This window comes from Natrix helvetica (assembly GCF_964273705.1).
Source record: "Natrix helvetica genome assembly, chromosome: 1".
Taxonomy (NCBI): domain Eukaryota; kingdom Metazoa; phylum Chordata; class Lepidosauria; order Squamata; family Natricidae; genus Natrix; species Natrix helvetica.
This window is the reverse complement of record NC_138548.1, coordinates 126,484,153-126,497,667: the sequence shown is the minus strand read 5'-3', so window position 1 is coordinate 126,497,667 and position 13,515 is coordinate 126,484,153. Positions and strand designations below refer to the sequence as shown.

Sequence of the window (13,515 nt, the reverse complement as noted above, 5' to 3'; positions counted from 1 at the left end):
GCCCTGCTCAGGACAGGCAGTCCTCAGATTGCAATAGCAATTGGGACTGGAATTTCCATTGCTAAGCCATGTGGGTAAAAAGCACAATGTCACATGACTGCATCGCTCAGCAGTAGCAATTCCAGCAGTCCCAGCTGCTGTTGTAACCACAGGACTCCACAGTTCATTGAAGCAAGGACATCATATGATCATGATGCCAGACAAGGCAGGAGTCCAACAAACAGGCCAGTGGGTGAGAGCTACGGGCAGTTGGCTACACACCACGAGAAGGAGCTAGAGCATGGAGAGTGGGTGCTGCAGGCAGGCACTGTGGAGTGCAGGCAGATAAGTAGGTACTACGGGTGGGGAGGCACTGCAGGCAGGCACTAAAGAGTGTAGGCGAAAAAGCAGGAGGAATGGAAGCCACTTGCGATCTCCTGCCAGCTTCCCCATTGACTTTGCTGGTGGGAAGCCAGCAGGAAAGGTCACAAATGGTGATTGCATGACTGCATGGACACATCTTCTAGGACCAATCATAAATTCCCCTTGTTCAGTGCTATCCTAACTTTGAATAGTTTCTGAACAAGTAGTCATAACTCAAAGATTACCTGTATCCCATGAGCCCGCTACAAGATTGTACTTGGCAAGGGTTCATTAGATCAATGGTATCTTCCCTACTGGCCAGTCAGACTGCAGTAGAAATAGTTTGAATATTACAGCCAATCAGTGTTTGGAACACATGTACTGGGCTAATTAACTTTGATACAGTACTGGATTTCATAACCAAGCAAATTACATTCCAGCTACTTCAAACCTCTATCTTTCTTTTTGGAGTTCTAATGGGAAACTTTTGGAAACCAAAGGTGACTGAGGTTCAGGTTTCCACAACAGTTACACAGATGAAAAGAGCCTGATTCACTGTTCAAGCTGCCCTTCACTTACTCCAATATTTAATGGGTTACAGGATTCGCACAACACATTGGACCCTTAAACATCTTTGTTAAGCACACTGTGTGAACCAATTATTATGCCTTGCAAACTTGTAGGCCTCTTTTAAAAGTGCAGCCACTAAGAACAACCCATGAAGAGGGGTGGGAAATACTGCAGCAAAAATCAGGCTATATGCAAATGTTTTCTGCAGGACAGGAAGGACTAGAGAGAAGATGTAACAAATTACATCTTCTGTCTCTACACTGAATTTTGTTGTTCAACATATTCATGTGCACGCTGAACAAATCACATACCTTCTGGTGTTCTTTGACAATTCTGAAGCCAGGTGATTTCATATGATGGCCCCAGCAGCCCAGCCAGTCATTATTTCCTATAGGTAATTATGAGAAAATTATCTGAACAAAATATATATATCACTTTTTCTATACTATGCTCAAATAATTTAATTATAATACTTTAAGCATTCCAATTTATGAAATATAAATTTAGAATATTTTCCCTCTTCCACCTGATTTAAGAACATTTTCATATTATAACAAAATTATAACACAGCAACATATCCAATGCCACACGACAATTATCTTTGTTTTCTAACAGATCCCCACTTCTTGTCTAAATATGGTCCATTGAAAAGGCCGTTAGAACTCTGTATTATTGCACACAGAGCACTGGTTTATCAGTCAGTATATACCAAGCATGACAAGTATTGCTAAATCATGGAAAACTTACTTCATTTTTGAACCTCCTTTTATTCTTGTATCTAATCTCCTCTTTTCCAGCTGTTTTAATCCCACAACATATGGTAGCAATGAAGTTCAAAACAAAACATCAGAATCTTGGGGCAGTAACACTCCAACAAAAACTGACCAAAGGGATACAGTTAGGCAGAACAAACTGAAAGCTTCCCTAAAACCTGGACAAGAGCTGCGCAACAGCCACAATTAGAACACTACGTGATTGATAATCTACATTCTTAAAAATTACATGTTTTTAACCAACGCTATCCCACAGTAACTCTATGGAATTTTGCAAATTCATGGAACCTGGGAAAAAGATTCCATGAAATTGGAATGACCCACAGTTTGAATAAGACTCACTTCTGCTGATTTTGAAGTGGGACCTGGCAATGGTTTGCTTCACAATGTTTGGAGTCACTGTACTCATTTTCCATCGCAGCATCTTCCTCTGTTCCCAAGGAAGCTTCTCCACTAAGAAGTAGATCCCCAAAACAAAAGCCGGTCAAAACCAAGAAATACCCATTTCTCAAAAATCAATTTGCCATGAAGAAAACAGCAGGAAATGTCTTGGAGAAAATAGCCTTTTGTCATGGAGTAAAAAGACTGAAACTATAAAATGGAGACGCCCTTCAAAAAATTTCCATTGCATATACATAGCCTAATGGTTCTCAGCCTTAGAAGCAAATATATACATATATATAGCAATGAGAAGAAATAGCTGCTTCTGCCAGATCATGCCAATCTGTAACGTTAAACTCCCTGCTCTCTATTCCCCAACCTGCATGCACTTCACAATGTCCTAAACTTTCCACAAACAACTCTTTCTCTTGCCAATTCTTACATTAGCTGGATATTTGTAAAAGATACCAGTTTATACTGCTGGTGTTAATTCACTGGGTCTTGGAAAAACTGCTTGGAGCTAGGCAATCAACCCAAACTTCAGACCAGACTGCACTAGCTCTTTCTGGTAGCAAAATAGCTATATAACAATTGGGGTTTTTCCTATCTAGCACCAATCCTCGGGAACCAAATGACTGCATACCAAAGTTTGAAAAGGCTTTTTTAAAAAAAACAAAAAACCGGCTTTTGTGAAAATTATCTAAACATTGATCCCAAAATTGTTTTAATTCTTAGAAGCTACCTTAAGTGGTTACTAAGGCTCTGCATTGTAACAATTATCTTAAATTGGATGATGTGTTATTGTATTATTTTCAGATGCTTCACTTTATGATTGTGTACAATGCCTGGTACATGAAAAATGAAAAAAAAAACTTTTTAAAAAAACCCTCTACATTCTCTGTTGTTGGTTAGATTACCGGGACTGGCAGAAGGCAGAAGACTGAGAAAGATTAAAAAGTGGACCACACAAAGAAATATTGCTGCCATAGCAAGAAGCATGTACAAAATTAACGTTTAGGATGGGCTGCTGTGATGACTATGAGAACACCAAATCACAACGCCAGCAAATCACAAATGTGCCCATTACTGCTGCAAATAAATCTGTGACTTATTCAGCCTATCTGGGACAGATCAAGAAGTAGAATAAAATGACTCCATCTACTGGGCTTGGTAAATGCAGGTAAGAATTAGCATTCCTAGCAGCATTCGCTTCAATGTTCTCAGGAATCTATAGCTCCACCTACGTATGTAAGCATATATAAAGATAAATATCTCTTCCCACATCTTTATTCAACATCTTTGCTTAATTAATGGGAAGAGACCAGAGCTAGTCTGTATCCATCCCCTTGTCAACTCTTCACTTTATTACTCTGTTGTAATCTCTGATCTTTACACCACCATCAATATCTTTGGCCCCGAATGCTACGTACTTGCAATGGATTCATCTTACCTCTCTCATCCCGGGTTCCAAAATAGATGGTGGAAGACACATTGGGGAAGAGGCTGTGTGTAAGAGCTGGCTTGATAATTCGCTCTTGGCCCTCAAGTGGAGGCACTAATCCCTCAACACAAGTCCTACGAAAAGAAACAGATTTGCCTAACAATATGGCTACAAGAGAAAAGGCGGCAAAATACATAGTACAGGTAAGCAGCCTTGGGAAAGCCAGCAGCACAATATCTTTCTTGAGTTCCTGTTGCTAGTTGACATCGTTTTATTTAATTGCCATAGCCTTTAATTAACATTGATCAAAAATGTGAGTTTTGTTTTGGCTGAGAAGTACTGGGTTAGACAACAAAGGAATCAAAGCTATTTTTCAACCCATTTACTTAGCAGCCCTATTTCTTTTTGTGAAAACACAACTTGTCTAGGTTGAAATTCAGCAAGGTAAACAAAACATGCAGGTGTCCATCATCTGGGTTTATCTAAATCCGGTTTGGGTACATGGATAAGTTCATGAAATCAAGTTGAACTCAGACACTCTTCATTTACTAAGTACATTGTGGACAGAAAGCAGCGTAATTCGTGTCTGGCACTAACCTAGATATAATAGCAACAGAACCACTGGCGGATAAGCTGGATGATGAGGAACCATCTGATTCACCTGAAATGAAGAAGAACATTAATTTATACTGGCCAGCTTTGATACAGTTGATTAAAGACAACTTGAATAAAAGAAAATAATTTACTCAGTACTGCATCAGAATATATCATTAAAATGCAAATCAAGCCAGCAAATAATTTTCTTTAGAGCACAACTAATTAGATATTGTAAGAAAGAAATCTTCACAAGTAGATCAAATTATCTACACTTTAAAGATAAACTCAAGCTAGTGGTAATTATGGCCGTAAGGTATCTCAGTTCTTTTATTAAAAGAAAAGTTCTTTTATTATTTCTGCCTCTCTTATTATATTATGGATTAATATGTATGTGATATCCAACTGTAAAGATTATTACTATGATAATAATGTTAACTTTTTATTAGATCTGAGTTGTTCTGAAATCTTAGTAATTAGAATCTGTATTCCTTGGATATAATCAGTACATCAACGTTTTTACTTCTCTGGCTTATCACATTATTAAATGATTGCACTCTAAAGAAGGAACATAAATAAACATTAATGACCTTCCTCATCTTCCTCTTCTCCTTCCTCATCCTGACTGCAAATATCTTCCAAGCCATCCGGAAGTTCTTCTTCCACATCTTCTACTTCTGCTTGATCTAGCAGGGGAAGATTGACTACAGCTCTACAATACAAAGATTTATTTTGACCAAGTGAAACTTTTTGAGTAGTTTATACCTATTCCTCTAAACCAGCTAATGAAGGAAACAAAACAATTCCATCTCAGTGGCCTGAAGAGCTCCCAGACAAGAACAAAAGAAGTTAGGGGATTCCCCCTCCCACCCAAAAGACTTCCTTCTCCTCCCAAGGCTATTTATTTACATGGTAAAATTAAGTATGTAACATATAACCATATTCTTAGGATTAGATGCAGTTTCACCTATCTGGCCATTTTCTATACTGATATAAATTCCTCAAAACAAAAGATACACCAAAAAATACAATAGAATCATATACTACAGGGGTGTCCAAACTTGGGAACTTTAAGACTTGTGGACTTCAACTCCCAGAATTCCCCAGCCAGCCATGCTGGCTGGGGAATTCTGGGAGTTGAAGTCCACAAGTCTTAAAGTTCCCAAGTTTGGACACCCCTGATATACTGTACCAGGGTTTAAATTAGGACACCATTCGGCAATCTGGTACCCTCTAGGATGATCTGACATTAAAATTCCTAGAAATATGGGATGTGTAGACCCAACCTAATAGGGAGTTCTAGACTGGGTTGTGAGACACATATGTAACAACAGAAATAGGATATTATAGACCAGGGGTGTCCAACTCGCATCGTCATGTGACGTATCACGTCTTTGCTAAAATGGGGATGAGCATGACCAGTGCATGATACATCTGGCTCGTGAGCCGCAAGTTTGACACCCCTGTTATAAACCTGTTTCCATCGAGCACCTGTTTCCATCCAGTAAAGGGAAACATCCAATGCAAATACAGTTTATAACAATCTTGAAAAAGAACACTATCCCTATATAGCAATCCCTATATAACAAAGAGGCTATGATACTTACTCAGACTCTTTCAGAGTAGTAGACTGCCCCCACTTTGCTTCCATGCTTAACTGAAGAGTGGAAATTTTTGTCTCTACCTCAGAGACCGCCATTCGTGGGGACATCTCTGCTGTCATCACCTGTTCTGTGATATTCACAGGGGGAGCGACCAATTGATTCAAGATGCTATGGTTGGGCATTTCGGAATTTGAGGTGAGGAAACGCGTGTCAATACGCTTAGTGCAGACATCGGCAACTTCTGTGCTTATAAGGCTGTGATGGCGGCTACCGGGTTCTAAATTCAAGGAGCTGGGAACTGGCACTTCCTTCGGGGTGATCTGGGCTACAATATGTGGTTTCCACCGATTGAACAGATTGGCATGGAAGCTGGCATTCATAAGGCAAGAGCTATCAATGCGGTGACCAAACTCACTGTAAGTACTAACTTTCCGGATACCGCTTGCTGTTAGTTTCTTCATGGCTTCTGTCAACCGTGCATCTTGTTCTTTCAGATTCTGTGATCTAGTCTCGCCATCCTCAAGGGGCCACAGTGACCGTTCTGATTTAAGAACCATGCCGTTGTGTACAGGTGAATGAGGAGATTTGGCACAGGTTTGCTCAAAAGTTGAGTTGCTGTTTTTTCCAAGCTTCTTTTCAAGATTCATAGGACAACCATCCCCATTCCCCCCAGAATGGGTCCAAGAAAATCCTGGAGATCTTGACAATCCTTTCAGCTTCTTACTTTCTGGTGGTAGCGGTTGCTGCTGCTGCTGCTGCTGCTGCTGCAAAGGCACTTTTGCACTAGCTGGCCTCAGGAAAGAGTTATTGTTTAGGACTGGTCTATAAGCACTGGAGGTTTGCTTCCCTGAATTGAGGAGAAAACCCTTTGACACTGGATTGGAACGCTCCCCAGCTGTACTTGGCATAAGAAATGGATCCACCGTGGAAGACGACATGGTGTTATTGAGGACAGAATGATAGATGGGAGGTGGGGCACGAAGCGGTTTCTTCTCCAAGGTACTAGGCTGCAAGCAGATGGACTCAAGTCTCCGATAGGGCTTGTGTCTAAAGTAAGACCGTCGATAAAGCAGGGTGCTCCCAAGGAAGTTTGGGAGAGAATGGGACTGAGCTGTAGGCGGGCTCAGGAGCACTGCCTCACTACATAATGGCTCTGGATATAAGAGGGGGGGATGCTGGGAAGAGTTCCCTGAGTGGACTGAGCATTTGTCTTGCAAAGTGATCACATGATTTTTTTCCAGTTGCCAAACAGGCTTCACCTGCTGCCTAGCAAGGTACCAAGACTTGCTCTTGTGGAGCTTTGCTGTGAGTGGTGGCACTGACAGCCCTGGTGAAATGCCCACCTGGAACTGGTTTCTTTTTTTGAGGCTTAGGCTATAGGCTTCTGGCCCTGCTGAGGCCATGTAGAGCCATCCCACACCTTCAATGATCACAGCTTTTGAACAGGATTCGGTCAAAGCAGCATTTTTACTTTGGCCAGCCTGAAAAGAAACCAGGAAGAAATCAATGATGGCATCATTTTCATTGTTACAGTGATTAAGGAATGACCAAACCATGCACCGGTAACCCAGTTTACAAAACCTCCTGAAATATAGACGTTTCAGGAAGGTTTTGGGACAGTCAAAGTGTGCTTAGTTCCATAAGGCAGTGTGCTGCAACGTATTCAGTATTGGTTATGAGGTAAAAACAACAACAACAACCGGTTTTCCTGTTTCTAAGTATTTGATTCCTGCTTTCATATGCTGCCAGTCATGATTTATCTAAAACTTATTATTTTGATGACTTTTGAAAGAAAGGTACTCAGTAATATGACATCAGTTCTGTGTTGATTACATCAGCTCCAACATTTAGATTCTAACTATAGCTCCACTCTCATAACAAAGATAGACTTTTTAAAAAATTATGGTCATCTGAATAGGCCACAAAAACCTCACTTAACAGGTAATATTAAACTATGACAGATAAATTTGACTTTACATAACGTGCTAAGCTAACTCACATTATGGCTTAACATTTAGGTCAAGACTAAAGGTCGTACCCTTGGCTAATCAGTCAATATTTCCTTTACAAAGTGTTATGACAGAGCTTGGATACAGCATATGTGAGTGCAGTGTTTGTTCATTTGAAAAAAGGTAAATTTTAAAATTTAAATTTCAAGCAATTTTAATCCTCCTCTCTACTCTCACTATGCCTAACAAGTATGTGATTTGACAAATCAGATATATCCCCCAAAGCATGTCCATACTGCATGAGAAGGCTCGATGTCCGTGATGGCTAGCCTTTTTCTTCTCTCGTGTCGAAATTGTGCAAGCATGTGCTATCCTGTGTGTGTGTGTCCACTCACAATGCAATGCGCTTGCCACCCTGCGCATGCGCATATGACACTCCCTGCCACGGCATGCATGTGCATGCCTCCCCCACGGCCTACTTGGCCTCCTGCACAATGGCAGGAGGGGGGGGGAGGCTTTTTGCCCTCCCCAAGCTCTGGAGGCTTTCCTTGAGCCTCCGAGAGAGCAAAAACAGCCTCCAGAAGCTCTTCCTGAAACTTCCTGGCACCAAAAACAGAGTGTAGGGGGCCCCGCACACCCCCATGCTCCCCCTGCATGCGCCCACATCTCCCTCATGCGCGGCAGAGACCCAAAAATCAGTTGGCCGGTGGAAGGCACGCGCACATGTGCAGTGGATCTAACCTGGGTAACGGCTCGCATGCCCACAAAGAGGGGTCATAGGTTTGCCATCACAGCTCTATGTGCTGATAATTATTAGCTAACATTTTGATAATCAAAGCAATACCAAAATGGTGCTAATTGGTGAGAAAACTGTTGCCATATTTTTTGGAGTATAAGACGCACCTTTTTCCCTCATAAAAGAGGCTGAAAATCTGGGTGCGTCTTATACATTGAATACAGAATTTTTTGCCTCCTGAAACCCCGCCCCCTTTGCAAAAATGGCCGTGGATTACCTTTAGGAGGTTTTCAGAGTGCTCCTGGGGGATGGGGAGGGCAGAAATGAGTGAAACATGGGTCATTTTTTGCTCAATTCCCCCCCAGCCCCCAGGAGCACTCTATAAGCTTCCTAAAAGCTATGCATGCCCTTTTTTCGACAAAAAACGGGCCTGTTTTTGTAAAAAACAGGGCGTTTTTTGCTTGTTTTTGCCCCCCCTCCCCCGAGGAGCACTGTACAACCCTCCTAAAGGCTATGCGTGCCATTTTTGTGAAAAACTGGCCGTTTTGGGAGGTCTGCAGAGTGCAAAAACGTGGTGCGTCTTATACTCCAAAAATGTGGTATGTTGGCTAATGCATCTTCTTTAAACTGATTAGTCATTTCCTGCTTTTCCATTTATTTGACCTTAAAGAAAAACTGATTCTAAGATTAATGATGAGCGCTGGATGTTCTTTCTCTGTGGATGCCTCCTGATGCAACGGCATGCAACCCCTTGTACCATGTGCTAAGAAAGGCAGAAGGAGGGAGGCATAAACAAAGCTAAGTTCCATTCTCACAATTGCAGCCATTCAATATGATGCAGCTAATGGAGATTAGCCTCTATATTTTCCCTTTCACAGCTTCATTGTACCTGGTAATTTTTTTAGATGCTATTAATTAATAAATTTGTTTCGAGGCATTCATCATAGCATATGCATTGAAAGGAACATATATATATTGATACAGAGGAGTGTCTTCATATTCATTTCTGTGTGAAACTGCTGCCATTCAAGATTTTTCAACAGACATATAATCTTCAACACATAAAGTATGTAAGGTTATTGAGAGTCAAATCTTTTTCACAAAATATTGTATTGCCTCATTTCAGGAATCTTATCCCCATCAAAATTCAGCTTTTAAGTTCTTGTTGGTAAGAGCAACCTTTGATCTCACAAAAGGCTTCAATAACAATCCCAAGCAAACTGCTTTTTATGTCAAAACAACTGTCAACACTAACATTCTAGAATAAGAAGTTCTCTACTGGTTGCATACTGGAATGGCTACATCTCTTGACCTCTTCAAAAGAGCCACTGAATACTTCAATAAATTACCCATTGGAAGTCCGCTAAACCTCCTATTCCAAACCAATCAAGGTTTATCGGCCATCAGCCAAAAGCTTTCACACTTGAGAATAGTATGATTATAAGACTACAGGAATCAGACTAGAAGAGGAATATGGGAAAAGATACTATATAGAATGTCTGAAAATAGATTTGAAAAATGACAAACTTATAAGAGTGATTTGAAAAATGATATTTTAAAAAATGTATTTCCACATGAAATCACCTGAAGTCTTAATAATTAAGGGGGCTATACAAATAATAAATCAGAAGAATACTTTGGAAAGCCTTATTAGAAAAGGGAAATGTTAAACTGCTGAAGCTGTTCCTGAAAAGAGAGAAAGAGAAAATGATCAGAAATCAACTAGTGGTGGGACATTTGGTGGGATTAAAGATTAAGCTTTTTAAAAATAAATGGAAGGAACATAAAGTGGATTTATTTGACCAGGATTAAATTATACATCTTATGGTTTCTGGTAGGTATTAATAGATTTTTGTTTAATCAGGACAGAACGATGAAGCTTTAAAATTTGTTTAGAAATGGTGAAAGACTTGTTTTGATTTATTTCTCTGTGAAAATGAGAATTTGGAATACAAAATAAATTTGATTACAGTTAAAATAACTAGTAACTCTTAATAAATCTTTTGTTGATTAAGGCTCAATGATGAGTTTTACAATTTGGTTACTGATTTAGGGGTAAGATATGGAAAAAAAATGTTATTGTCTGGAAGAGGGAGGAATCATCTTTTATACATCTTTTATTTTTAGCACCTTTTTCCTTCTTTCCTTTTTATATCTTACTTAATCTTTTATCTTTGCATTTGTAAACTTTAATTATTATTTTTAAAAAACCCTGAAAGCTTGTTTTCAATTTTATACACATCGTACTGAAAATGTAGATTTGCAATGGATGTCAAAACAGAAGACGGGGGTTAAATAATAATTAGGTATCCAGTAGATTAAAAACAGGCATTGTGTCTAATCATTTATGAATATGAACAAAAGTATCCATAAGAAGGAGATCACCTTCTTCAGGAAATTAAAGGTAGGAAGCTGAAAATACTCCTCAGCTCTATTTGCAAACTTGGAATGTAATAAAAAAGAACTGAACAATTTTTTTAGATATAACACCACAAGAAGGGGATGATTTTTAATCGATGGCGAGAGATTGTCAGTTTTACATTTTGATTTTTTAAAAAAAGGAAATTACTGGTCACCTTTAGAATGCTTTGGTAGAAATACTGGTAGTTAATCTGTCTGTATTAAATTAACTCTTTTAAAGATATCAGCTAGTAACTCTTAGTATCATATTATTAACTCTTCAAAAATTAATATCTTCTGAAGGTATTAATTATTTCAATTTTAAATAGGTCTGGAGGAATTTTATCACATTCTCCCATTTTCTTTTTGTGCAAATTACAGCAAAAACAGAGATGTTCCTCCCTAAGCATGATCGCTGAAATATTTCAGAAGGTAGTTGTAAGAGTTAGAGTTGTGGACTCCTTATACAAGGCTTCTGTTTGATCGGTACCAAATAGCAGCACATGTAAAAAAGCTTGAACAAACAGCTTTTTAAAGGAGTGTACTCAATGATACATTCTGCTAGATTTCAAATACCACTTGTTTTTAATACTTGCTGCTCACATGACAGGCTACCGAATGCTGAATAAGCAGCACTGAATGCTGACTTAGACATATTGTTACAACATACAATATATTATAGACAAAGCATTGTGACTGAACTTTATAATTGCCATTACCACTGCTCTGGGCCCTCCTGTTCAAATCCTTTCCAAAATTTTGTTTTAAATTTCAGCCTTCTTTAGATGAGTAGCTACTTCAATTCAGTTGCTCTTGGTTTCAAATTCATCCAAATCAGGCTGCTTTAATTTGAGATTCACAAAATCTGAGGATACCTCTACTTACCAAGTTCTTCTATCTTTGTTGAGATCCTTCACTAAAACAATTCCATCACTACCAAAACCCCATTCTTTACAATACCACATGCTGGCCCTGCTATCACTATGAGAATATAGCATATACATTTATCTATCATTTTGGCATGTCTGTCTATGTTTTTTAAAAGGAAAAGCTAAAAGGAAAGTAGTCCTCGACTTATAACCATTTGTTTAACAACAGTTCAAAGTTCCTCAAAGTTGCCACCATCATACTACCTGTGCAGTCATAGAATTGCAGTTTGGATACATGGCAACCAGCTTGCAATTATGATGATTGCAACCACTTGAGTCACATGAACACAACTGCTGATCTTTGGAGACTGCTTCTGACAAACAAAATCAATGGGGGAACCTGGATTTGGTTAACAATTGCAGTAAACATGGCTAAAAATCAAGTCCAGACATGTGAACATTCTCTTAATGAATGCATCATTTAGTGATCAAATTTCTGCTCCCAACTGTAGCCATAAGTCAAGAACTCTCTGTATTACACTGAGCCTAATGTAAATCTGATAAGTTTCAGCAAATATTTCAAACAGCACTGACCTAAAAGTTGTTTACCATTACTTTCCGTAACTGCATCGTAGAGAAGTGACAACTACAATTTTTAATATGTATGTTCATATTAAAAAGCAAACTTTCATATCTCAAAAGCAAACTTTATGGAGGGCTGAACTACTCCCCAAAATGAACACCCCAAAGCACCAAAGATTTAGTTGAAATGAATAAGTCAATTAATCTTCATTTAGAAGTCCAAAGAAGTTACTCCAAATAAATACACATTGTGCTAAGTAAGATTTCAAATGCTACTTCACCAAGTATACCATTTCCTCGGTCTATCTTTTTATCTATTCATAATTTGGTAAGATATTTATTCCAAAAAACTAAATAGCTTTTGCATTTATAAGGTATAAAATCCTATCAATATCCTGTTCCTTTAGAAATAATGCTAATCCACTAATAACTGTAACAAAACAATTTTTAAAGGAAACAGTCCTATCCCTTACATATCATACTTTATCTAAGCTTTGAAAATAAATTAACCAGCTTCTTTTTGAAGCAAGACAATATAATATGAAATGTTCTCCTTTTTTGACAAACACCCCCACCCCCACCAGTAATTTCAGGTTTAGGAGACCATGCAGTCCACAAAGTAGATTTGCGCTAATTTAGTATGGAAATAAAAACTGATTTGTCATCTATTATTCTCAGTCAAAACTACCCAGTGAGAATGTCATCAAGGAAATTATAATAATCAGAAATGATTATTGGACTTAAGATACTTCATATTTAAGCTAGTTGTATAATGTGGAACTAGTAGCTCTTTAAAACATAAAACTAGTAGATATTTTTTGATGCTTAAAAATATAAAAGAAAAATAATTGATTACTTCTATTCCCATCATTCCATTGTTATGCAAGGCAGTTCTTAAGTGAGTTGTGCCAGATTTTACAACATTTTTGTCGTGGTTGTTAAGTGAATAACTGCAGTTGTTAAGTGAATCACCTAGTCTTTAAGCAAATCCAGCTTCTATGATTGATTATGCTTGTGGAAGTCACAAATGGTGATCACGTGATCTGGAGGCACTGCAACCATCATATATATATATTGGTTGCCAAGTGCCTAAAGTTTGATCACATGACTGTGGGAATGCAATGACAATCATAAGTGTGAGTCCTCACACATTGGCCATAAGTCACTTTTTTCAGTGCCATTGTAACTTTGAACAATTGCTAAATGAACAATCAGTTGTAAGTTGAGGACTACTTATAAAATGGTTGAATACATACCACAATTAAACCAAAACC

At 38.6% G+C, this 13,515-nt stretch overlaps 1 protein-coding gene across 2 annotated transcripts in view; it reads right to left on the bottom strand.

Annotated features, from left to right (window-relative positions):
- TTLL4 (tubulin tyrosine ligase like 4) overlaps positions 1 to 13,515 on the bottom strand; it is a 30,291-nt gene that overhangs the window by 12,604 nt on the left and 4,172 nt on the right. For both annotated transcript variants that reach the window (XM_081949449.1, XM_081949450.1), the window contains exons 2-7: positions 5,709 to 7,186; positions 4,692 to 4,813; positions 4,105 to 4,168; positions 3,517 to 3,641; positions 2,028 to 2,138; positions 1,224 to 1,300 (exon numbers count right to left, since the gene is read on the bottom strand). In XM_081949449.1, coding sequence (XP_081805575.1) covers positions 1,224 to 1,300; positions 2,028 to 2,138; positions 3,517 to 3,641; positions 4,105 to 4,168; positions 4,692 to 4,813; positions 5,709 to 7,186 — 1,977 coding nt within the window. The remainder of the gene's footprint in view (positions 1 to 1,223; positions 1,301 to 2,027; positions 2,139 to 3,516; positions 3,642 to 4,104; positions 4,169 to 4,691; positions 4,814 to 5,708; positions 7,187 to 13,515) is intronic.